Source organism: Anas acuta, chromosome 7 (assembly GCF_963932015.1).
Source record: "Anas acuta chromosome 7, bAnaAcu1.1, whole genome shotgun sequence".
NCBI lineage: Eukaryota > Metazoa > Chordata > Aves > Anseriformes > Anatidae > Anas > Anas acuta.
Window position 1 is genome coordinate 20835184 of NC_088985.1, and position 26284 is coordinate 20861467.

The 26284-nt window shown below is 40.5% G+C and overlaps 2 protein-coding genes across 2 annotated transcripts; both read right to left on the reverse strand.

Annotated features, from left to right (window-relative positions):
• Positions 1-5530: 5530 nt before the first annotated feature.
• Positions 5531-9709, reverse strand: CH25H (cholesterol 25-hydroxylase). Its single transcript, XM_068688126.1, has 2 exons — positions 9062-9709; positions 5531-7065 (listed from the first exon to the last, which is right to left on the reverse strand). Exon 2 carries the CDS (start codon positions 6931-6933, stop codon positions 6109-6111), a length of 825 nt encoding a protein of 274 aa, XP_068544227.1. The 5' UTR covers positions 6934-7065; positions 9062-9709; the 3' UTR covers positions 5531-6108.
• A 2639-nt stretch (positions 9710-12348) lies between these two features.
• Positions 12349-25485, reverse strand: LIPA (lipase A, lysosomal acid type). The gene is made up of 9 exons (XM_068688125.1): positions 25098-25485; positions 23569-23689; positions 20143-20341; positions 19663-19772; positions 18971-19107; positions 17365-17511; positions 16176-16247; positions 15018-15089; positions 12349-14283 (listed from the first exon to the last, which is right to left on the reverse strand). The coding sequence occupies exons 1-9, from the start codon at positions 25200-25202 to the stop codon at positions 14050-14052; spliced, it is 1197 nt and encodes a 398-aa protein (XP_068544226.1). The 5' UTR covers positions 25203-25485; the 3' UTR covers positions 12349-14049.
• Between the last annotated feature and the right edge of the window lie 799 nt (positions 25486-26284).

A 26284-nucleotide genomic window follows, 5' to 3' on the forward strand; every position in this document is an offset into this window, starting at 1 on the left:
TGGCCACGACAGAGCCCTCAGTCCCTGATACGTCACCTACTTGGCTTCCTCACCAGAGGACCTAGCTCTGACACCCAAGGGAGAGACCACGAACTGGAGCGTTTGAGCTACCCCAACCCACAGACATACTTACATGACTTACAGTCACTCAGCAAGTGCAGAGACAAACCGTGAACCCCCAGGACTGGGACTGAGGAAAGCTTGCTCATCTGCCACTTTGATCTTGGTTTCTCCACAGCCCAGGGATGAGGGAGGAAGGTAACAGGAGGTTCTCTGCAGGGAGAAACACCTGAAACGCAAGCTGGCCTGCACAGAGCTGAGCACGAGAGGAAAGAGGCAAGCACCTGGCTCTCAGGGCAGCGTTTTAGGACAGGTTGTGAGATATAAGCCCCTGCATGCAGCAGGACTTGTACATGTTTTGCATTAGTTTTTTTCTCTACCTCTGTGTTTTCCAGGCACAAGGGAGCAATCATCTGACCGCCTAAGTGAAAAAACACTACAAACCTGGCAAACCAGCTGGCAGTGCTCAGCCAGTTTCATGAGGGGAGCCATCAGCAGCTGGAAATCGTTTGGAAAAAGAGAATACTGGTACAGAAGGCACTTAAGATGATATGGGGGGGGGGAGGGAGGGAGGCAGCTGGTTAGGATTTGCTGCCTCCATAAGCTCAGCTGATAAGGCCACCTCTGAGCTCGCAAGTTGTATAAGCTCGAACATAAGCAGAGCATGCTCAATACTTAATTGTTCCAGCCCTCAGCACCCACGTCATTCCCCTATTTGTTTTTTCTGGCTAGCTCGACAAAATGTTGAGTCAGATATTTTGAATGGCTCTAGAAGTTTTGTAAATAAATCATTTAAAGGGACTTTGTAATTACCAAATGTTGTTACTTAGGGTTGTAACCTACAGCTTCTGTGAAAGTCTGAAAAGGTGTATAAACAGCCTTACATCAACACAGTTTCTAGGAGTACTTTTTCAGATTTTTTTTTGATGGAGAGGGTACATCTTGCTCAGCTTAAAACAGATTTTCACTAGCTCATCCTAGACTTTGAGCTACATAGCCCTCCAAATTGCTCACTATTCAGTACTGAGGGCAAATTAAAGTACCTGCTATCTAAACTCTTCAGGAAGTACTGCTAATGTATTCTTCCACATCCCTTCAAATTGCGTATCTGTAATACTACAGTTTCTCTCCATACATTCAAATCAAACTAGCCGTGTTTCTGCCTGTCTGGCCTACCAACCATTCAGCTTGCCATAAGGAAAACCTGTTATCTTAAAACTCCAGTTCGTGTGTTTGTTTGTGTTTTTTTGTTTGTTTGTTTTTTGTTTTGTTTTGTTTTTTAAACTTAATCTTATAGCTGACAGAAAGGTATACTTGCATTTATGCTGACCAAAGGCAGAACCACCTGTTGCATGTTGGCTTATTTCTCCTTTCTCTCCTTCTACTGCCTTGTCCACACCTATAGTCTCAATCATGGCAAGCTGTGCAGTTTGGGGGATGAGGTGATTAGTAAGCTTTTTCAAGCCTTCTTTTAAAACATTAGAAAGTCTGAAAAGAAATATATATTTTTTTTTCTCAGTGTTATTTTCCACAGCTAAAGGCCTCTCTATATTCATTCTGCTAAGTGTCTGGAATGGTTGTGTTTGTTGCTTTGGAGGTGTGGGCTATTTGTGTGTCCCGAGCAACTTCCAATTTCCAAAAATTAGAAACATATTTGAGTTTTTGGAAAGCAACTCTCTGGTTGTTGTTTTTTTTATATAAAGAAAACATAGAACAAACAAAACTCCAGATTTTGTGACAAAAACCTTTCCGATTGGATCATACTGAGCGATGCAGGACCAGCCTAAACATTGGAGCAAACCGGCACATCCACCAAGCCCAGCACACAAACCCGGGGTCTTACATGTGGTCGGTATGCAAATGTGACAGTAAATTCACACTAATTAGTCTGTCATCCAAGGTGATCTGGGAATAAATCCACAGGGTTTTTGTAGTTTGTAAGAGTTTTTCTTTTTAAACTCAGATGACTGATTTTTCAGAAGCAGCCTTATAGGTGCTTCAAAAAGGAGTGAATGGATGTATGCAGGTAATAGTGGAAGCTTAATTGTGGATTAAAGCAAGGATAAGTAAAATTTCTGAGTTCACTAAAGTAAAGCCACATCACAGTTATGCACTGCTTCCAGTAACTTGGAGGGACAATGAATGACAATTTAATGTTCTGTCATTAAAAACTGTTCCAAAACTGCTTTAGAGATGGAATAGTCTGATAGTCTTAAACATAACACACTAGATTAACTGATTTACTAAACCCAGTAATCACTAATTTTTCAGATCATAAAAAATAATGACTGTAGACTGTGCACTGTGCTGCTTTTCCCTGGAAGGTACTCGCATTTGATCAACATGAATAAGGACAAAGCAATTTCCAGAAGTGAATATTGACTCAGCATGGCTCTAAACTTCTCATACTCTCTGAGGGACCCAAAGAACACATTTTCCTCCACCCATTAAGCAAAAAAACCAAAAAAAAACAAAAAAAACAAAAACAAACAAACAAAAAAAAAAAAAACAGTCCATTTGCAGTGTTGTGAATTGTTACTTTAAAGTTGCAACACCTTTAGCCATTTGAAAGCCTCAGCCTAAATTTCAATAGAAGTATAGTGTTAAATAACTAGTGAGAATTTCAGAACTCCTGCAATTTATAAGATCAGACAAACAATTCAATATTTAACCATGTGCCACTTTTCAGAACTAAGATACAGCTACGGAGAGATGCACATAAAATCTTATTTCTTTGACCTTCATTAAATTAGGATTTTGAGAGAGATAAAGAAGACAATAGCAGCATCAAGTCTCATTTTATGGCTTCAAAGATCTGTGCAAACATGCACTATTTGCTCACAAAGCACAACAGATTGGCTTCTAAGCAGATTAGATACAAAGTCTGTGGCACATCACACCACATTGTAACGAGGAAGGAAGCTAGGAGAATTTTGGAGCAGAAGAGAGAAAGTTGGTTTTGGTTTTCTGACATAAACCCTTACAATAGAGTGTCACACTGTTCCATTTGCCTGGTAAAATCTTGTGGTAAGACTATGAGGAAATGCAAATATGGGAAGTAGCATCTGTAAAATCCTGTTTTAAAATCTCAGCACCATCTCTACACAAAATTTGCTATGCTCTCATGCTCACTCAGACAGTATATGCTGAACTTTCAATGAAAACAGGAAAAAAAACACAACTTTTATTTGCTTTGCTTTCAGTATATGTTTTTGCCTGTATTTTGCTTTTTATTGAATTGCAAAAACCTGAAGTTACATGTTTGTCTGAGTCTTCTGCTCACAATTTTTTCTCATACATACATCTAAAGTTATATTATAATATAACATTACAGAAAGTGCTTCAAAGTACATACAATATGAAAACATTTTCCATCCCTCGTGATATAAAGCCTGTGTTACCTACAAAGCATTGGAGAAATAGGGACAAGGTACCTTAGGATCATGTAATGATGACAAAGTACAGAGCTTTCTAACGTGGAATGTAAATAAGCCATTCTGAACACGTACTTGGAAAATTTTACATGACAATTAGTCTTATTTTTATTTTTTTAGTATTACAAGCTCATGCTATAACAAGCCTTTAAATCAACATTCCCAGCCTGATAGGCAAGAGGTTCAGTATAGATCTAATCTGAAAATTCCGTATTTGAGGAAATGCAATCTTGGTATCTGTCTGAAGTCATGTAAACAGGTAGGATGTGAGGAACAGAGGAGTTGGCGGAATCGTCATGACGTACATTCTTCCTTTGCATTGCCACCTTGAGCCTCCCTGCTGGTTCCTCTATACTCTCAGTGTTGACTGGGACTATCCCACTTGGCTTGATAAGTACAATTATAGTTTAGTCTGTGGGTGACTGGGACTCTTTCTCCTGTATTAAAATGCTTGTTATATATAATCTGTTAAGCTTCACACACACAAAAAAAAAAAGAAAGCAGAGTAAACCCCATGGGTTCAATTACAACTTTGTGGGATTTGTTCACAGGCTTCTTATAGAGACATACCAAAGTTAGCCTTAACTCCACTTACTTAGAGAGTCAATAGTACATAAAAGAGACTATTAGAGTGCAGCTACAATACATAGTTATATTATCTAGCAGAACCCATTGAAACCACAAAGTATCCCCACCAGATGTTCGATATTTGCTGAGCTGAATTCAATGGGATTTGTAGAACTGAGTGGGTAACTTTGGGATACCTCAAAATGGCTAACCAGCTCAAGGAAATCAGAGACTGTATTTTGCCTCCTGCATTTGGCAAAAGAAAAGAATACTTACTTTTCTTTGTAGCACACCCCAAAATACTTAAGATTATAATAATCAGAAAAATTGGGAATTTGTTCCTTCAGCTGAATAAATGCATGGCAAAAATTCCAGTTCTATAGACTCTGCTTTTGCTCTCAGGATGCAATTTTGTGTCATGCTCTTACCGCTGAAAAGAAGCATTGCACTTCTGTGATACCCAGAGAGCAAAGGCAGTAAGTCATATGTAATGTCTGCAGCACTTCATGCTATTTATGAAGAAGTTCATCAAAATTATTTCATGTTATCAAAAAGAGGCAGAGTGTCCAAAAGTACTGGTCCCGTTATAAGTTCACATTATGGGAAATATTAAGGGCTCTGTCTTCTCCTGGACAAACAGCCTCTGTAAGGTCACAAAACCCCCTAGACTGAACAGAATGACTATTACATTTCTGGGTGATGATGTGTAAGCATTCATTACACACTCCCTATGTTACTTGCTCTTTTCCTTTGCCAACCAGTTTCCTGAGTAGCTTATCAGTAATACAGAGGATAGAAGGCTATCAGCATTATCAGCATTAAAATGTTCTGTAGTGAACACAAGAAATCCACGTGAATTTCTGCTGGATGAGCAGAATGAGCAGAAGACCTGCTTATCTCTTCACATGTTTTTATTGTGTTTTTTCTTTTTCGCTGTGATTTCTCTGAGACTTCATGGTTAATGTTTCATACAGAACTCCTCTTCTAACAGCATGTATCCACAGACTCACAGTTTTGATTGCATTCCCCTGAAATCTGTATGAAATATTCCTCTATTCTGTAGAAGCTTTATTTATATTTCTTGCCAGGCTTTTGCATGCTAGTACCAATTAAATGACACGGTTGCAAAGGACCAATACAGAACCTGCTCCCGTTCATTTAAGGGCTGCGTAATGTTCTGCTCTCACACTGCAACTTCAGTGAAAATAATTCAAGCTTCTTAAAAATAACAAATTTTCTCCCTGACTTTTAAAACTGCATTATTCAGTTTCTACCCAATCAAGAACTATTTAAAAATAACATGATTCTGGAGGGAAAAAAAAAAAAAGTGACTCACTTTCGAAACAATATGACAACATTTTAATAAGAAACCCTGATGTCTGAAACTGAAATAAACTACACCTCTGCAAAAGAAATCATACATGTTCATAATATGAACAGAGGAATGAATAGCATGAAATGAAACACAATTTTAAAAGAATGAGCATATTTATTTCCTGTTCAAAACAGACAGCACATCAGGATTTATAATATAAATATAAAAATTATCACACAGTCAGAAAACTAGCTTTGTTTGGCAGCATTTTTTTTTTTTTTTTTTTTTTTTTTTACAATATCAGTGTACAATAATATGCTCTGGCAGGTTAAACTCCACAAAATCCATGCTGTGTACCTTCTCTGTTTACATCTTACAGCAGTAAGATAATTTTTTCTGGTGTATGTATAAAACATCATACATAATACAATACATGCTTTATGAAAGCTGAAAAGAAGGAAAGAAGAGAGAACGTACATCTCTTAATGCTTCCCTTACACCTATGACTCAAACAAATTTAAGTAACATATTTACTATGGCTTTACAGTCATATAACATAGGAAGTTCCATGTATGCATACAAATACATATATATTAAAAGGATTTGTTATAAATAGCTATGGACTTTATAAGTAGCTTCAAATATACAATCTTCTGTATGTCATTGAAAAATTAATGTCCCAGTTTAGTTTATCATAAAAAAAAAAAAGAGTTCATCCACAGGCAAATATTCTTAACTAGAATGTGACTCTGTGAACGTCCCAAAGAGTCTGTCCCAGTGGGTGAAGTAAGGAGCATAGTTTGACTTGAATTTCAGATGATGGAGATCGTGATGCGGTGCTCCTCCATACCAACCAAATGGCACAAGTCGGTGAGTTGACCACGGAAGGTCATAACCTGAATGGTCCTCCACTGACAGCCAGATGTTTACAAGGAAGAAAATCATTTCTGTCAAAGGATGACATCCAAGGAGCAATGGATTGATGGCAGCGAAGAATCCCAGTGACAGCAGTTCCCACACACTGGAATACTGTGTAGTAAGAGCAAATGTTGATATGTGCTTGTGATGCACCTTGTGGAAGGTCTTGTAGAGCCACGGCACTCTGTGGTGAAGCAAATGCCACAGGAAATACTCAAAATCAAACAGCAGCAGGCAAATTACTACTTGCAGCAGGACCTCGGGCAGCTCTGGAGCTATCACCGGTAGATTCACTGGTTTCCAGTACCAGTGAAGAAATGTCACGGGGAAAATCCAAACCACATGGTGATACGCACTCTGAATAATGCAAGGCACCATCATTCCAAGAGTTGGATAGTTCTGCGGCTGGATTTTGTATTTTCTCAAGTTTGGCAGTCTAGTGCTGAAAAAGTCCAGTGCAATATATGGAAGACAGAAAGCCATGTATGCTGTAAAAGAAAACAGCACTGGAAAAAACGGTGAATTGATCAATGGCTTTTTTGCTGTGACAAAGTCCCAAAGAAACTGAAGGCACAGCCTGTCCTGCTGTCTGTCCATTGCGTAGCAGTGCAGCACTCCGTCCGGCACGCTGCAGTTCATGCTGACTGCTGTCTGAGACTCTCTAAGTCCTGCAAGCCTTTATCTAGGCTGCTCAGAGGAAAACTCCGCCCAGTCAGAAATTCTCCTTACTTAGCTTGGTAATACGTAGCGTTAAAGAGGAAGTTCCCTTTCCTGTTGTACAGAAGCGGTGTAATGCATTACAGTCTCAGAACAGAATTAGCCAGCCAGGGTAATCACTGAAACTTCACAAAAGGCTTGCATAGTAGGAAAAAATTAGAAATGCAGAACTCTTTAACAATGGATTTCAGAGAAAGGGGGTAGGAATACTTTCCACTCCACTTACTACATACACTTAAAAAACTGGTCTTTTACTCATTTAAGTTATACTATCCTTTGTTATCCTCTTGCCCTTAAATGTGAGGAAACTTAACCTACCATTGATTTTTTCTGCTACCAAAGATGCATTATGTACCTAAGCTCCAGGTCTGACCCATGGATGTTTTGTGGCTAATGGATGTGTGCAAACACATGTTTTCCTAACAAGCTCTTTGGTTTAAAATAGGCTAAGTCGAAATCTGAGTATAACATACACCATGCTTCCAGCCTGAATGTAGTAGCTGTGATTTATCTCCATCTACGTTTGAGGTCCTGTTCTCTACTAACCACTTGACATGACAAAATCCACTTGACTAGATGCAAAACTGAGCCAACAGAATATCCCTCATTTTCTGTGAAGAATGCTAGTTACAATGTCATTTTCCTTCCAAACAGACACCTACTGATAATTATTATTGCATTATTATACTATTTGCTCCACAACTTAAGAACTCTTTGAGTAATATGATAAGGACATCATCCTTCACGCAAGTATGATGCAATTCAAAGATCCACTGGTTAGAACAGTGTCCTCTAAATGATCTTCCTTTGACCGTAGGCAATCACTGGACAGAATAAAAGCTAGCAGGCTTGAATCCCAGCATTTTAAATTTGCTAAAAATATTTTAGGGGTAAAAGATGGAGGTCTTGATTTAATTCTAAGACATTGTTTCTCTTTGTGCTTTTTGAAAATGACGAACAAAGCTTTGAATATTTAGGGAAACAGAGTTTGCCATCAGTTTCCTATGAACTCACCTCTTTTGTAGGTACAGCATTTATTCTAATATTGGAAGTGAGCTCAACTTCCTGGATGACTTTATTAGCTTGTTCAGATGATTTTAGTTCTTTGCTATTCAGAAAAGAAACCCGATGGAGATACAGGAGACACAATTTCCTTGTGTCTTAGTAACGATGCGATAGCAGTGACCTTTTCTGATCTATGTGTAGACTTCTCTTAATCCTTAAATTTGTTTTCAGTCTCTGATATTTCATCTTCAAGAGAAAGTCCTTCAAGTAAATACAGATTTTGCTCCCTCTTTAGACTTCAAGTTTACTGAAACAGTAACATCATTATAATGTGTGCTATTATTCAGGCAATCATAAGTTATTTGCTGGAGACAGCTCTGGTATGGCCTTCAAAGACTCTATCTGTGGCATTTTAGAAATAGGTTCAGATGTTCTGCCAGTGTGAGACTGTGCTGTTGAACTCAATGAATTCACATTGTTGAATGCAGTGAAACTAAAAACTTGTGACATACACTAATCTAATGGATGAAGACCTATATTCAAGAAATTAATTTCAGTCCTCTGACTATATTTTAACCTGACCTCCATTTCACAATAAGAATGTGAAAAATGCATTTGTAACTCATTCACACTCTGGGACTGAAAATTTTCTTCTAAAAGATGATTTCTGTTTATGTATAGAGTTACAATCAGATGTTAAGCCTCCAGATGTGATACATGATTTCTGCTTTACTGGGATTATGCAAGGATTGATTTTTTCCTATAACATATTTCAAATCTGCCAAAAGGGAGATTGACATAAATTGTTCATCTGCCCTACAGACATTGTTCCAACTAATCCCTAACAACTACGCTGAATGCTCAAGAAGTTGTAGAAACAATAGTGCCTATCAGCTAAAATGTAAAAAATCAGCGTTTTGCCTGCAGATTATGTCACAGAAAAATATTCTTAAGTCCCTTAAGGAAAATTACAGAATTTTGCAGCCTTACTGTTTATCCTGCAGCGTGAAGTCCAAGCAAATCGAGGACTGCAAGCAGAGCTTACCTCGGTGACTGCCTGCAGCTCCAAGGCGGCCAAAGCCATCGGCGCTGCGCCCCATCTGCTGGTGCTCAGGAGGATGAGCTCCATTACAAGCTTTGCCCTGCTGGGTATTGATTCAGGCTCCAGAAAGCAGATCGTCATGCATCAGAGATGGCAAATCCTTATTCTCCAGAAACTGGTTTCAAGCTCCTTGCCTTTGCCACCAAAAAGCATTTATTTCACATGTTTTCACTCCTCCAACTCAGGTTTCCTTGTCAGCACAAGGTGAAGAAGAGACAAAGTGCATGCAAATCCTTTCTGTATTTAATTCAGCAACACAGCCCCAGCTTTTTTCACTCAGCTAACAATGCTGCCAAACTCTCCCATGTGTTACAGGACTCTAAATGGGTCTCTTAAAAAAATCAAGCCTGCTGCTCTGGAGCTTAGGTTGAAGGGCACATAGTTTGGAATGAGGCCCCGCAAAGGGTCTCAAATAGATTCCACATGAGCACAGGACGCAAGCACCTACCCCAGGCTGCGCAAGGTAAACAGCAAAACACTAACAAGTGGTTAGGAGAATAAAGAAAAGTTGAGACGAGGGAAAACCAGGGTCAATAGGCTGAAACTAATCTCTCAACAGAAGGGGCGAAATTTCCTTCTCCTTCCTGCTCTTCTCCCCCCCCCCCCCCCATGTGACAGAGATAAGGCAGCTCCCGGTGCGTGCTGAGCCCTGTCTAGAGAAGACGGGTGCCGGGAAGAGAGCCCATAATTTATTGAGGACAGTGACGGGGAAGGGGGCTGGGGAGCTGAGCACAACCAGTCCTCCTCCCGCTGGCGAGCAAGCGGCGCCACGGCACGCCAAGCCCGGGGCTCCCCCCGCCGAGGCGCCGCGGGGCGGCCGGGCCGCAGCCGCCATTACCACAGCGCCCCCCGGTGCCCGCGGCCTCTCCAGGGCCGGGCCCCGCAAACGGTCCCCGCACCTCAGGGACAGCAGCCCACGGAGGGGCACGGGAACTTCTCAGGGCTGGGGGCGTAGGTCTGGGACACGGGAGGAAAAGGGGGAGCGCCGAGACTCGGATTCTGGAGCCGAATCCCAAGGGACACGAGCCTCCGCCCTCACGTCCCGGGTAAAGCAGCAAGAACCCAGGGCCACGACGTCTGCTGGATCCTGCGAGACACATCCCGCACACGCATTCCTCTTCTGTTTTCTGTTGTGACGAAAAGCTTCAGCCTAAACACAAAGTACTTAACAGAGCTAACATGTTTTCCCAATCAACATATTTTCATACCAACATTCCACTGTCCCAACCAAGCTTCCCCAAAAACCTCTCCAGCCAGTATTGAAGGAAAGCTTAATTAAGGAATTTTTAATAAATTCCTAACAATGCTCAGGGAGAGAAAACTGCCAGCAAAGTAAATTGTTAGTTCTAAAGCTTTACCAGGATGAATTTTCAAAATAATAACCATTAGGAAAAGATCCTAAAATTCTTTCATTCAAATTTTGTAATTCAGTTGTGCAAAACTGATTCACACTCTCTACCACTGCCTGCATCCACTTTGACTTCTCTGGAAATCAGGAAATAAAGGCATTTTTCAGCTTGCTATCCTCAGAAAATAAGACTTAGGCAATCATCTTAGGCATCCTGACTACTGCTCATACAACCTTTATTTTTTATTCCATTGATGATTTCAGTGAAATCTGACTACAGGGAAGCAATCTCAGCCATGTTGTATTTATACAAAATTATCTGAAAATAAGCTACTTAGAGAGGCCATTAGCACTCATGACATGAAATACTGCCACATGGGTTTGTATTTTATAAGACATCAAAGAAAGCATATATAAATATATACTTTAATTACAGTACAATCTTCTACTGACAGCCATGCTTTATTACCGATCAGAAAATCTATTCCTCCATCAAGATTCCTTTCATATCTTATGAGAACCATTTGCAACTTTCTGCTAATAAAGTATTTGTGTTTCCCATATTTGTATAGCACCTTTACCATAAAGAGCAATTTATACAAAACTAGTTTGTTCCCAAGCTGATTAAACTGTTTTGCTTATGGGGCCCCATTGGAGTAGGGCTGTTTTACCACCATGTGCTATGCTGCCTCACTTCCATGTTGATGGAGCTGATGTGTGAACTTCTGCCAGTGTTGCCACCTGATACCAAATCACTGTGTACTGTTATAAGGCCATTACCATCACCATTGAGCTAGAACACAGTAAGCACCACTACTGTACGTACACCCTACTATCATCAGGCCTTACTGGGTGAGATGAAGTCTGAATGTATATTCAAAGTCCTGTTTAGGTTCTACTCACAACTCATAGGCAAAAATAGGTGCCCTGGCTCTGCTGTAGATCCATGAGTGAACACCCTGGACTGTGCATTTGCTTCAGATGCAGACAGGTCTGTGAGTCTGACAATTCACCAGCTGCATGGGGACTACTGTCTCCAGCTTTCTAGCACAACTTGATCACAGCACTGCTCCTTATTAGATCAAGCATCTCACTATTCTACTCCACATTCAGAATGTGTTATTTTGCACATTTCTTTCCACTGATGCCTCTCCAACTTCGTGTCATACAGTGCTTGTACATAGCAGGCCAGGAACAGCACAGCAGCTCTTAATTCCCATGTCCATGCCTGCTCCAGCAAAGCAGAGAAGCTCCACAATGGCTTTTGCATAAAGCTTCTGCTATTCTGGTAGTATTTCCAGGCACACTGGGGATTCAGCAGCTGACAAAGCTGGCGACAGGATTTAATACACCCTGCTATCTTAATCGCACATCTACTGTATCCAGAATGGACAGGAAGGTATGGCGTGTTTATTACTGAAGATGAAAAAGGTCAAAAGCTGGGGCTTCACACCAAATACACAAAGGAAAAGATTAGTTCCCTACCGTACAATGCAGTTACATGCTATTTATGAGATTACTAGACAGTAACTACCCAAGGCTTAAGAATGTGATCCAAGCAGCTTTCCACCGTGTCAGTAGTTTGACCAGAACCCTTCACCTGGAGGCTTAGAAAATACCTCAGTCTTGTGAGCAATTACTTGTAGTTCATACCTTACCTAGAAGTCTCAGAAAAATCTTTTGAAACAATACAAATGGCCTTTTAGGCTTAGACAAAGCTTCTTTCAGGAAAGTAGTAAAATCACCAAGTAAAATCCTATTTCATTTTTTATTGTACTTGTTCTACGGATGAATAGTTGTGAAAAATAGACTTGGCTCTTTGGACTCTGTCCCAAAGACTCACATGTATTCAGGAAACAAGAAGTGAAACAGAGCACGTCACTCCAAACAGGTCTCTCATTTATTGAAATACCTCAAGCTTAATAAACACAATGCACATGGCTCTTGCTGTATCACATACCATCACAACTGCAAAGTTAACCACTTTGGATTCTTACAGTCTTCCTTCCAGTATAGCAATGTGGAGCAAATATGACTGCTATAAAGCAAACTTAAAGGTCCTGCTAGGCATCACATCTGCAATACCATGAACCACTTTTTCTTACAGCCTGAGGACTCCCTGAGTCTGAATTAGGTTTTTTTTTTTTTTTTTTCTCCTTTTTCAACTCCTAATTTATGGCTTATGCATTTTCTTTCTTACAAAAAAAGGCTGCCACAGTTTAAACTGTACTATTTTCTATTACATATAGAAAAGTCTTTTGTTCCCGTTAGGATTACTGACAGAGATCTGGATTGAACTCCAACTCTGGCACAGAAATTTTCATCTGGACTGAGGCAATTGACTCTGGAGATTGTTCATACACCTACATTAGGCATTGAACTTACATGCACTTCAGAGGAGCCAAAGTCTCCTGTGCAGTCAAAGGAGTGAGCAAGGCACCTATACCAGAGAAAGTTATAGCTCCAAAGTCAGGCCCCTAAAGCAGATGTGAATCCTCTTCCCCCATTAAATGGGGGCTTAGCCCCATTCTAAAGTAGAAGCTGAGACAAATGGAAATCACCATAAATACAGCCAGGCTTCTCCAGGTTATTGTATGGTGAACACAATGGTGGCAAGCACCATATAAGCAGCTAAAAAGTTAACAGATCTGCAAAGCAGCAGAAGATTAATGGGAAGAGTTCATGCAAATTAAGTCACTCAAGCTATAGAACTAATGCATTGGCCCTTCCCTGGCCAGTAGTATACTGGGAGGAGCTTGTTTTCTAGTGGTCAGTGCAAACAGAACACAAGTATGTTACGTTATTCTCCTTGAAAGTCGTAACCTATTGACAAAGCTAACAAGAAGTGGTATTTTTTAACTGCTTCTCTTGTTCCAGAAATCTTCAAGGGCAAATAATGATCCTTATCCACAGTTGTCATGTGGAACATGAAAGGCTTCAGGGATACTGCTGAAATCAAGAAAAATGCAGTAATGAATCAGTTCCAAAACAGGAGATTTCAATTGACAGTGGTGATCTTCTCTGGCTTCAAGACAGTTCTTCTGCGCAATGTTGGAAAAAAAAAAAAGTAATCTGATATAGCTAGCCTGTGAGTGATGGCTAAAACAATGCAGCAGGAAGTCACTAAGTGCTTTTTAAAGTACCAGCACCAAATAGGGTCAGTACAAGGCATACTTCTGAAAAGGACTCAGAAATGGCAATGTACTAAGAAATGGCAGTGCTTTATGCAGAGCAAACCAGTTTTATTGTCAAGCACCTGAGGTGCTCAGTGGACTAACTTGTCTTTCAGACATGTCACTAAATCTATATGCACATGAAATACTGCTTTTGTGCAGAGTCACACTGCTGTTTTTCTGGGGTACCAAGCCGCTGTGTGCAAAATCAGCAGGCTATACTGAGGATTTGTGTAGGAGAGAGAAATAATACTGAGAAAAACAAGTCACGTACGAATCCAATTCAGTAGTCAATGCTGGCATTTCAAAAATGCATCATAAATAAGCAATGTAGCATTACTGCCAGAAAAGCATATGCTTCAGAAAAAAATAACTTCTGATGAACTAATACTCTGAAACACCATGCAGGTTTAGACATATTTCCTCATCATGTTAATTATTTCATTATACATGCGATAAGGTGCATCAAGGCCCCAGATGAAATCCAAGTGTTCCCATTCTGGAATGTTTTTGTGGTAAACCAAGTTTGTGATCTGAGTGAGCAGCATGGCAACGTCCTTTGGGTCTGCCAGCCAGTCCTGTCCACCAGTCCACACAGCAGTTGGTACAGTCATCTCCTTCACTTTGTAGAAAGGGGGAGTAGACTGAGGAGTGAAAAAGTGAAAACAAAAGCATTAGAACAAGTCTCCAGCATTGTACTCAACTGCAGTGCAATACACTAGCAACTGCAGGAAGAATGTGTTAGATTCCGATTTTCTCTTTTGCTCTTTGACAACCAGAGATGTAGACAGAGTCCTGACTTTCAAGAAAAAATGTAATTCCAAAGAGTCCTGCAATACCGTAGCACGCACAGCAGTAAAGATGGTGAGTTTACAAGATAGCAGGAAGGACTACTGTGTAGTGGGAGGTCTCAGAGAATACACTGCATTTAGGTATTTCTAACCCCTAATCAAACACTAAGAACGATCCCTTCTCTGAAAGGATGATACAGCAATATTTCCCCATCGCTAAAGTGACAAGGGGCAAAATATTTTTAGTACTGCACTCAGCAATTTAGAAACAAACACAGATGGAGATTAAGCAAGATGAAGATAAGCAGTACACATGAATTGACAGTATGTTCCTTCTTGTGAGAAGTGCATAGGGACCTCATGACCCAGGCAGGCAGGACCTGAACTAAATCTTAGCAAAAGGATCACCCTCAAGAAACACTGTGCCACCACAACTTCGTATCTGAGCACGGACTCCATATTTAGGACTACCTCAGAACTTCATGATCCTTTATGCACATAGTAAAAATACACTCAAGAGAAGTGCCTGAAGATGTTTTTCTTGTGTGTCACTCAAAAATTTTAACAGATCCATAAAAGATGTTTACCTGGTTGTAGTGAGCCATATTTGCAGCCTTGCTTCCCCAGTCATAAGCTTTGAGTTCCCCGGTTTTCACAGCCTAGAAATCAAATATTCACACACAAAGAAAAGAAAAAAAAAGAACACTTTTGTCAAAGGAACAAAAAAGCCTATGTCAGCTGGAGAACTGGCAAAGGCAATTGACACAAGAACCACTGAAATGCCAAGTATTAGCATAAGAAGTATCACTGCTGTACCAGCATCACAGGATCGGGAAACATTAACATTCAGTACCATCAGACCATGTCACATCCCTTAAGATTCCACGCTCTTTCGAAACAGCAGTAGGAAACACTAAGGAAAACAATTTCCAGAATTCAAATCCAGAATGCGTCAGCTTCATGTTTACTTCTGCAATATTTACATAGCTGTCTAAATATATAAGAACACAGCAATGGAGTTTTCTTATAAATACCACTCTGTATAATTCACCACATACTTTTTTTCCCTGAAACAGCAGTCTATATAGTAGGGTTTTGGAAAAATGGGAAAAAAGAGATCCACACAGATTTCCTCTCAGCCAACACTTAAACAGCTGTGTACAGCACAACAGATTGTTTCCAAATGGATGAACAAGTTCCACTATAAGATCACAAGGAGCGCTGATAACTGCTTTTCATGGCAAATGTCTCCCCTTATTTGCCAGCATATAGATGTGCCTTCTGAGCAAGCCTCGGGCACAGTAGCATCACAGGCATAAAATTGTGCGTTGAGGTTAAGTTCACAATATACTAATAAAATACAAAATGAAGCCAAACAGAAAATAGAAAGCCTGCTACTTTTCTCTGGCTAAAAATACAACTTACAATGAAAATGAGGTCTGCTGAAAGAGGAACAAATACTTGTTACAGCATCTGAGTTAAATTATTCCTTTTTTAATTTTTTTTTTCCTGAAGTACTTAATGTGAACATTTATTCACAGCAATAGGAAAGAGGTGAGCCACCATAAGGTCAGTATCATCAAAGCAGCTGCAGTGAACAGCTGCCATTCTGACAATTAGCAGTTCTAGAATTTCATTTGGGCTACACTAGATACATATCTTGACATTTTATTCCATGTTTGTAGAATACTGACATCTCTGATATTTACAAGATAGTCATGGACATCTGAGATCCTGAAGCTTACCTGGGTCCAGTGGATCATATTCTGTACAGACGTTCCCGCAGGGCAATGTGTTGAATACACATCCACACGGCTCTGCAACAAGATAATTAACATTGTTTACTCCTCACAGTGCAACAGTTCTACCCAATTTTGCTTCTTGAACAACTAATAAAATTTTCCATTCCTCTTAAAACTGTTCTGAACAAGAAGTTAACTGGTGCCACAATACAGATGAGGTAAAAGGTTCTAATGTTTTGGGGACTGTTTACAATTAAATGCAGAAATTTAAAGATGAATTTTAAACCTAACAATGACATTATAAATATATAAAAATACTTAAGGACCATCTTTTTTAAAGTGCTAATATTTTAAGAATTGGGAACATGGTAAATAATAGTTAGATGGACCTCCACAGAAACCTAGACCCTATTCTACATCTAAACTAGAAGTTGTCAGTTCACAGTGATTCAAAACTTCATACACCCTGACTTTAGAAGCACATGATACCTAGGGGAAACTTAAATCCTGACAGGAAAAAAAAAATACACAAAACCATGGAAACCACGTGCTGGGCAAGAAAAAATATATTTTAAAGAAGTACTATCACGTTGATGTGAAATACGTACTTTTTTTTTCCCCCGCACACAGTGAATAGTGAAAAAAAAAATGCTAATTCTATCTCGCTACAATTAAAAAAATCCTCAGCCTTCTTCCACCTGTGGGTAAGCTGATACCAGCTTCTAATGATTTCAGGGATGTAGAAACACTAAGCATCATCATAAAAAAAAGCAGTCTCACGCCAATTGCTGTTAACTAGCTTTTAGACAACTGAACAAATCCTATGGACGAGTCCTCTCAAACTAGGACCACAGATAAAGGTATCAGCAGGGACAGAAACTGCTCCCAGAGAAAGTAATTTTATATGCCCACCAAGAGACCAAAAAACTTCAACAGTTCTGCAGACAGTAGCAGAAAACACTACTCCAACAGATCTAAATTAATTTTTGTTTTCTAGTACCTTTTTCAAAGGCTAATTTTATCCATTCCAACTGGGAAACTACGTCTACATCAAAGAAAGATATTCAACCTAACTCGGTACAGTGAAGAAGGCTTTTTTTTTTTCCTAATTACACATAAAGAACCATCAGTACAATCATACAATCAATACTGCATTCACAATAAGTTAACTATCAAAGTGACCAAAACACACCATATTCAAGTTTCTCTCATTAAAGCCACACAGAAGAAAGAATATGTTGCCACAAAGGTCATCAAGTATTCTGTGGGTGCAAACATGGGTAGCAAGCCACTTCAACCAAAAGTTCTGAGGAAGGAATTGTTTCTTTCCAAACATGTCCTGAAAAACAACAAACACATAAGACAAACATGTAATTGTATAGAATCACCTGGTTTTACTTTTCATACTAAAGCATTCTTAAGGCAGTTACTTCCATTCACACTGGTGATAGGTAAGTTAAGTCATTTTCATATGACGTATTTCCTTATCAACCTTTGTTTACAGTCCAATGGGAAGGTCAGGGTTAGTACTTCTGCTACAAATGATGCAGTCAATCAACACCCACAAAACGTATGTGGAAACTGAGGCAATCACTCAAGAATTTCAAACCTAATCTGTTTTAAATTCAGTATTTTATAGAAGTACTGTAGAGCTTCTCGTCATCAGAATTGTTTAAGGCTAAAATATTCTAAGCTGCATCTGCTGTTAAATGGCTCTGTACTGCAACTTCCTCTCTTCAAACCATGAAAGAAAAACCAGATGCATGAGCTGTGGTGGCCACTTCCTTTTGGTGGGTATTTTTAAAAACAGCCAAGGATTTGAAAACAGCCAACTGAGCACTTCCGTAGAAAGTGACAGCTCTTCAAGGATATGACTGACCCCCAGACTGTCATGCATTTGTACACTGCAGGTTTTTTTTGCAAGTCATCATGAGAATCAAGTTCCCCAGCACAACATGACCATCTGCACAAGGCACTGATCAGCTCCATCCTCATCAGACAAAGCTCAGTACACAAGCAACAGGAGATCACAACTGTTACCACCACTTTTCTCTCAACTCCCTTTGGAGAGGGGAACAAATAAAGCACAAGGACAAGCATTACATCTGTACAAGGCACATCAGGGAAAGGTTTATCTCACAGGACAAACAGGTCTATGTGGAAAGCTCTGTGGGTGGTGTAAAGAAATGCTAGTGTTAAAAGTGACACACAGCAGGACGTTCACGATGTCTGACTCCAGGCACTTAACTGCAGCCTGCCAATCTGCCCATGTCCCAGTTGCTGTTAATAATGGTGAAAGGTAAACTCATTCAGAGAATGATTCATAGCATCTAAATAAAGCTGCTGCACTTAATCACGCTCTGGTGGATCCTCTTCCAATATTAAATGGTTGAGAAATAAATCTGTTAAAGTTCATGGCAATTCAAAAAGAATTCTATATAAAGCTAACACATGACTCTTCTAAAACAGACCACCTATTTAAGTAATCGTGTGATTTCTGTAGCCTGAATTCTAGAAATTTGTAACTGGAAAAACATAACTTTATTCCACCTATTAAGTTGTGCTTGTTAAGTACTACTTTGCACTGATGAAAATTGTTTCATTAGACAGTAGTAAAACTAGAGAAACCACTGCTGACTTCCATAGCATTATAGCATTATGCTGGAAAAACTGGCCCAGCATTCTTGTGGGATATGCTCATCTTTAATCCACAACTATTACCATTATTTGCTATGCTGTTTTCAACCAGAGAGGGACGCCCTTCATTCACCTTAAAATTTATACATTCAAACACAAACCTTGAGAAGCAGCTCAGGAAACACTCCCAGTTTTGTCAGAGGGCTAGTAGCAAACTTGACTGTAGCTACTGGTGCCAAGGCAAAGAACATTTTGATTTTCTTAGCCAGCTGTGGCAAAGTTGAAAAAGCAATGAAAGCTGTAAATAATACAAGAATAATTAGCAATAACACAAGATAGATGAGAATTCTATTTGGTGATTCTACAAAGTTTAAGATGTAGTGTACAAAAGGATTTTTAGATTAATGGATTGACTGTTTAGGTATTTCAAGTTATTAATTACCACAGAACACAAATTAAACTAGACATATTAGGAGGATTTCTTCTCTTCTGAAAAACAAGTCCATGCTAACTAACCCAATACTCTTCCTGCTCTTTCTGTATGCAGGTCTAAAAGCACCTGATGCAGACCTTACATACAGTAAATGACAATTTCTATTCTACACATACATAATGATTCTAGATTATTGTGTAGCTCAAAGTATTTAACAGAAACCGTACTGACTACCTGTGACTTCAATTTTTCATTTCAACAGCTTCCCACTTTATGCAAGCACAGAATTAATTAATTATTTTCTTTTTAATGTTGATGAGTATTTCTGAAGTTCTATTCTTTTCCTCATTAACCCACACATATAGAACTTGATACCATTTCAACTACAGCATGTTCTAATGAATGCATCTCTTCACATACCCATGGTGGTGCCCTGGGAATGGCCAACGTAAAATACTTGTTCCTGGCCAGTTTTCTTCAATATGAAGTCCACTGAGGCTGGAACATCATATTTAGCCATTTCATCAAAGCTACAAAGCAAAGAAAAATATCAGTGTGTTATGGCTGCATGGAACTTTACTGCACTGAAGATCAGTTGTCTGGACATAAAGCACAGCTGCCTTTGGATGAAACAGTACACCTGGCGATTAAGTCAACACACCAAGCACTGCTGAAAGCAGTTACTGTTCTACTGACCATCTATGAAAGCTGTCCCAGGACACCATACTGATATAGAACTCCCTTTTGCTACCCCTACATATGAGACAGCACACGTAACCATATCACGTACATTCACATTGTGACTGAGCTCAAATGATGGGCAAAGACAGGAAGAGAAGCCTGCTCGCAAACAGCAGTTTCTCTACAAAATGTGAAGTTTCTCTACAAAAATGAGGATACCTGAAAACCCAGAATTCATCCTGCTTCACTGTGAAGTGTATATGCTTCCTGGACCAGGTGTTCCCTCTGCTGTTTCCCAGCCATACATCATAGCCAGCGTCTGCCAGCATAAAGCCAAGGCTATTGTAATCCAAGTTTGTGATCCAGTTGCTGCCATCAGCAAGTAAACCATGCTGCAGAAACACAGCAGGCCTTGGACCTGAAAAACAATGCATTTATTATAGCTTCCTGTTCATCTGGAATTGAACGCCTCAGAGAAATTCACGTGAGTTATTCAAATCTGACGCAGACATATCTAATCTACTTGATTTAATCTACTAAGGTTAGCAGCACCAACATTATCTCTATGCAACACCATTCTGTTAGCAAAGCTCTGGCAGAACCTGAAGAGCAGTGTGGATAGACAACAAGGAAACCCAGGTTCCAAAGGCCTTTTTGCCCTTAACTTAAGCAGTTAAAAGAACCGCAGTGAAGACCCGCATGAAATTTAGGAAGGTTCTCTCCTGACTCTCCTACTGCAAAAGAGAAGTGAAACCTTTACCTGGAATACAGATTAAAAAGGGAAGGTTCCAGCTGAAGGAAAATAAAATGACATATTATCCTTCAGGAGGAAAATGAAGGTCAGAAATTCTAAAGACCTAGCTCAAGATCACACAGTATCAAAGGTGACATTTTTCCCACATTAATAACTAAAATCTGATATGTGGTAATTTCAGCTCAATGACAGAAATGACTCAGGAATTTACCTCCTGCAGTGAGGGATCATTCTATTACAATTTCAACGGAGAAAACAGTGAGTCAGTTCAGTAAAGTGGACTTAGATCTTTCAGCAAAAACATCCAAGTCACAACAAGACCCTACATTCTGTCATGGCCATAAGAGGTTGTTGTGAGTTCCATAAATCCAAATTAACAAGATTCCTCCCTGCTGGCAGCCTTTATAGCTGTGACAATGAAGCTTTTTGGTGCCTGCTTTTCCCATTTTGTTTGGAAAAAAAAAAAAAAAGAATTAAATTGTGGTGCACTGTCCATGGAATCACAGCAAGTTTCTGGCAGTGTCAGACTAGCACGAGACAGTATAGTTCCACACCACTGTTTACTGCACTGTGGTAACAGTACATCGCTTTAGGAACAGAGTGCGTGATTTTCAAGCCTAACATTAAATTTGTTTTCTGTAATGGTCACTTTTGCTTTATACTTTCTTCCCTTTTACTGAACTCAGGCCAACCAACTTCTTATTTTTTTGAAGAAGAGGCTCTTCTCAAACCACTACTTGCATGTTTCATAACACAGGAAGGAGAAACTGTTTAAATCCTTTAATGTTTTTAACTGTTCTCCTATTTGCCACCAATTGCTGAATTTCTGCCAATTCCTCTTTCACTTCACCAAGCACATGACTTGTACCATCACAAGACAAACTGACTTGGACAATAACAATTTTGTATCACCTCTAATCCAAAAAATAAAATAGAATGAATAAAGAGGGTAAGGACTTAAACTACCATTTCGTGTATGTATTATTCTGTTCTCGTCACACACAACCCCAGATCTAAATGGAAAATATATTTCCAAATTTAATCCCTTTCATTCTTACCATCATGTTCTCTTTTAGTGTTTCATCAACAACATCTTTCATTAAGACAGTTAAAACTAATTCCTACTAAAAATGGAAAAGTCAGATTTTTTGCTTTTAGGATCTACAGTCATTTTTCCATTTTTTTTGAGCTGAGGAACTGTAGGTCTTGTTCCAAAACATCATGTGATACGTAACTCCAAGGGATCCTATTCACATTAAGCAGGTATTGCAAAAGAATTACGGCATACATACACTAAGTCAGCAGTAACACAACATTGGTATCTTTCTGGGAAAAGATACCAAGTCTATAAAAACTGAAGATCAACATGAACTTTGAAATCTTCATTCTTCTAGGAGATCATACTTCCCCAATGTGCTCAGTAATCCTTGTTTTTAAAATTAAAGCACTTTGCAAAACATGAACTTGGGGTCGAGGGTGTGGCAAGGGGAATGTGGAGAATTCCCACGAGTCAGGAAACTTCTGTTTGCTTATGTCATAGATGAAGGATTTGACAAAATCAGCATGCTCAAAGGCAGTCTTTTTCCTGTAGCTTCTTTAAAATTTTTAAGGACAAAGACACCTGCCAGATTTGACTGGCCTCGTCCATGCACCGATCTTTATGCACCAACCTTGTGAGTGGCAACGTGTAGTGCAAACATCCTAGTTTGTGCAAAACCAACAGTTAAGGTCAGGAAGACTGCTGCTCAGCCTTTGGCAGAGGAAAGGATTTTTCCACGGGTCTTGTTCGTACCCTAGGGCAGTCACTCCTTTCCTTGCGAGTGCCATGTTTTTACCTCTCAAAAGTTCTCAGGTAGTCTTTAGGACATGTACAACTCCTATACAAACTGGCTGGTGTTGCGTGCATGCAATTGTTGGTAAGATCTTTTACAATGGGTGGTGACATGATACCAAATTCCATGACTGCTGTTCAGATGTACTGTTATTTACGTATGCAATGCAAGATGACAGCAAGTCAAAGGTCATCCATCTCTCTTCTTCCAAGTACATTTCTCTCATTTTTAAAGCATTCCATCCTTCTGTCTTTGCAAAAACCTTCACCTGTATCATGCCTGTAAGTCTCAGCTTACATTCCCTTTACACTTCCCATCTACCACCTGTTTGCAATATATTTTTAAAAGTATTGTCCTCAAGATGCTCTCAGGGGATTTTCTCTTATAATAGTATTTTATCTATTTAACCAGCCATGTACTGTGTACAAAATGACACCACAACAGTAGACAGAATTGCTCTAGCTTGTAACTTTCTGCAAAGGCAACTTCAAAGGTTATAATTAACAAAATAGTTTTTTTCCAGAAATCAGGCAGCAATTATTTTGTGAACACTCCAGTGAGAACTCTTACAGTTCACTTATACATCATAAAAAGAAGCATACTAACTGCCCTTATTTCTGAAAACTCTCAGGCATTTTAAACAAAAATATTTTTTTAATGAAAAGGTATTTTTTAATATGTTTTGAAACAATACAACAATGGTACAATCAATCTCTTTTCAACATACTTTGTTACTTAAAAAAATCTTAACCCTTATTCTCCACTTACTAGAAATTTGAGGCCTCTGAGCCCCGCAAATAAAATCAAACACTAAGGGGTGTGTATTACTAACACAAAATGTGAGCACCAGGAAAATATAGCTTTCTAACTTCTTCTCCCTTCTTGTACTCAAGTCACTCTACATGTGCCTGAATTATTCTGGTCATAACATTCAGCAGTCATCTAACCACACAAGTTATAGTCTTTAATTTTTCTGGATCATTACAGGAACAGAAATTCTGTAAGTGAAGGAAAGCTTTTTAATGACTTTCCATTTTTCCAAGCAGAAATCAACCCTACCTTTGCTCAACCCATGACCTTTTCTTCCATAAGGAATTCTGTTAAGGGAAAGGATATAGCCATCTTCTGTCGTCACTTCATACTCCTCACTAGGATATCCCCTGAAGACGATAATTTGACTCTGAAGAAAGAAAAGAAACCAACTTGAAGTCAGACTCTCAGCCTCGTTCACTCATTAACATGTTCGAAGTACTCTGTGTTCCTTCCAGAGACGGCAAAGTGAAATCAAAGGATGTGGTAGGAATGTGCCATAACCATTCATCTATTCAATGCAGACAGGTTCTCTTCTGCAACTTACCCCGCATAGGAACTAGTCGGAGCACAAACTTTAACCGAGGCAAACTCCCTAACCTGTCCCCATCCATATCTGTCAGGTTAGTTACCCTGAGCACCACTTCCAGTGATAAAGGAGATTGCGAAGTTGAAAAGGCAATTATCGTGACAGGACAAAACACTGAGACAGAAATGGTAGGCAAAAAATAAAATTTGCTCTCCAGAAAACTAGTATCTTCCAGTAAGAACCAAGTTCTCACAACACTTGGTATCACAGTGGAACACTGAGGGATGAGAAAGAGGGAATAATCCTGTTTGGGCACTGGGACAGGCTCCCCAGGGCAGCGGTCACGGCACTGAATCTGCCAGAACTCAAGAAGCATTTGGACAACGCTCCCAGACACACGGCCTGATTTTTGGGTGGTCCTGTGAGAATGCCATGAGTTGGACTCTGTGATCGCTGTGAGTCCCTTCCAATTCAGCGTATTGTGTGGTTCTATGATTCCATGCAGAGTTCATCTCTCTTCTGAAGAGAAAGACTTCCTCAAAGACATTGCAGATTCATACACAAGCTTTATGACTAATTTAGTGTTATCATGTTCTCTGTGTTACATTTAGGCAATGTGCTGAAACAAACCTACCAACAGAGCTGCTTTAAAGCACTAAGATCACAGTCCTCACACGCATGAGCTGCTGATATTGCCGCCTCCACCTGCAGTTTCGTGTGTCATTTCTTACTCACTGTTCTCCTAAAGTTTTATGTGTATTGCACGGCTTTTAACTGAACTTCCTGACAAGCCAAAGAAGAAAACAATAAAACCGCCGCACTTTTTTTAATGCTGTAGTTTCATTAACAGATGCATCCCCCATCTCTTCTGTCTCAAGCTTTATGTCAATTTCACTTCTTCCATCTGCAACTCCATTAGGCCAGTGAACTTGCTATTTGTTTTTGACTCCAATTATGCTTTGAGAGAATGTCAGAAATGCAAGACACGACTGGAAGTCTACTGGCAGGCTGCCGGGCAGGGAAGAGAGGGGCACTTACACAAACCACGCTATGTCTCTTAGCCAAATCTTCAGTAGTTAACAGTGACATTAACATTCCGAAGCGATTTTAAAACTAAACTCTATCGAATTCCATTAACCTTAGACTGAGTGCCCATGTCACAGCCCCCTGACGCGATCTGGATGACCCTGAACACCCTGTCAGGCCCGGCTGTGGCCCCGCCGGCCGCCCCGCGCCCCCCGGGACTCACGATGTTCATGTTGGTCTCGGGGTCCACGTTCCCCCGCCCGCCGGCGAACGCGCCCGCAACACCGGCGCTGTGCAGGAGGAGGGCGGCGAGCACCAAGCCCCGCATCCTGGCCTGGCACGGCTCGGAGCCGATGGGAGCGCAGCGGAGCGGAGCACGGCTCTCCAGCCGCCGCCTTATGTTCCGCCTCCGCCGAGCCCCGCGGCCGGCACGGCACCGCGTGACGGGGCGGGGGCGGCCGCCCTCCTGACGGGCGTCGTCCGGCCCCGAGGGGCTGAGGGAGCGCGGCCGAGCCCGGCGGGCAAGGCGCTGCCCCCGCCGCGCCCCGCGGCCCCGCCGCTGCCCCTCTCCGCCCGGCCGCGGCCCCCCGCTCCCCGCAGCGCGGCGGGAGGAGGGCGCTGGGCGGCGGCGGCGGCGCTCAGGCGATGCGGCGCGGCCTATCGGCGGCGGTAGCGGCCGGCCGCCCAGCCCGCCCCCCCGAGCTCCGTTTTTCAGTGTTTTGGCCCCTTGTTCTTGCTTCCTCCTCTCCTGCACCTGCTCTTATCATCTGGCTGAGATGTTAGTCCTCATAGCTCCGCCTGCTGCACCGATTGCCCCCTCAGAGCTTGGGCGCTGAGCGCTATGAAGGGCAAGGGGGTCACTCCTAAGGACTACGAGGCGTTGTCAACAAGCACTGTTCTCACAGAAATAATCAATTGTTGACCACAAAATAAGTACATCAAATCTAATACAAACAGGCCTAAATTACATGCAAGTGCACAGTCCCAGCAGTGCTGTCACCACATCTCCCTGCGAATCTGGTCTGTCCTTGCACTCTGAGGCAGTTGGCACCACAGTTGATAATCTATAGCTCCACAGAGCAGAGTGCCTGTGGTCAGGCGATGTGTGGCCGTGCTTGCAAAACCTTGGGCCAAATTCAATCCTGAAACATAAATATTCATATTACTTGGTACACAGTAATATCCTCAGAATAATACCAAAACCTGAAATACACAGTAGTAGGGCAGTAATATGTCAACATAATAAACTTTTTTTTTCTTTTTTTCTTTTTTTTTTTTTGATTTTTATAGAGCATTAAGACTTTCATAGATGTTTTCATTTTCAGAAGTTGCTCTCCTTAACATCATCCTCAATTTTCTTCTTCCAAGTTGTGAGGTCACAGCTAGTGATCATTTGAAGGGGCTGTGAGG

Bases quoted from the DNA above. Each gene is read 5' to 3' on its own strand.
- CH25H (XM_068688126.1), bottom strand. From the start codon at position 6,933: ATGAACTGCAGCGTGCCGGACGGAGTGCTGCACTGCTACGCAATGGAC.
- LIPA (XM_068688125.1), bottom strand. From the start codon at position 25,202: ATGCGGGGCTTGGTGCTCGCCGCCCTCCTCCTGCACAGCGCCGGTGTT. The intron at 23,690-25,097 runs GTGAGTCCCGGG...TTCTTTCTTCAG, and splicing joins CCGAGACCAACATGAACATC to AGTCAAATTATCGTCTTCAG. The intron at 19,773-20,142 runs GTATCCTCATTT...TTTGCTTTGTAG, and splicing joins GATGAATTCTGGGTTTTCAG to CTTTGATGAAATGGCTAAAT.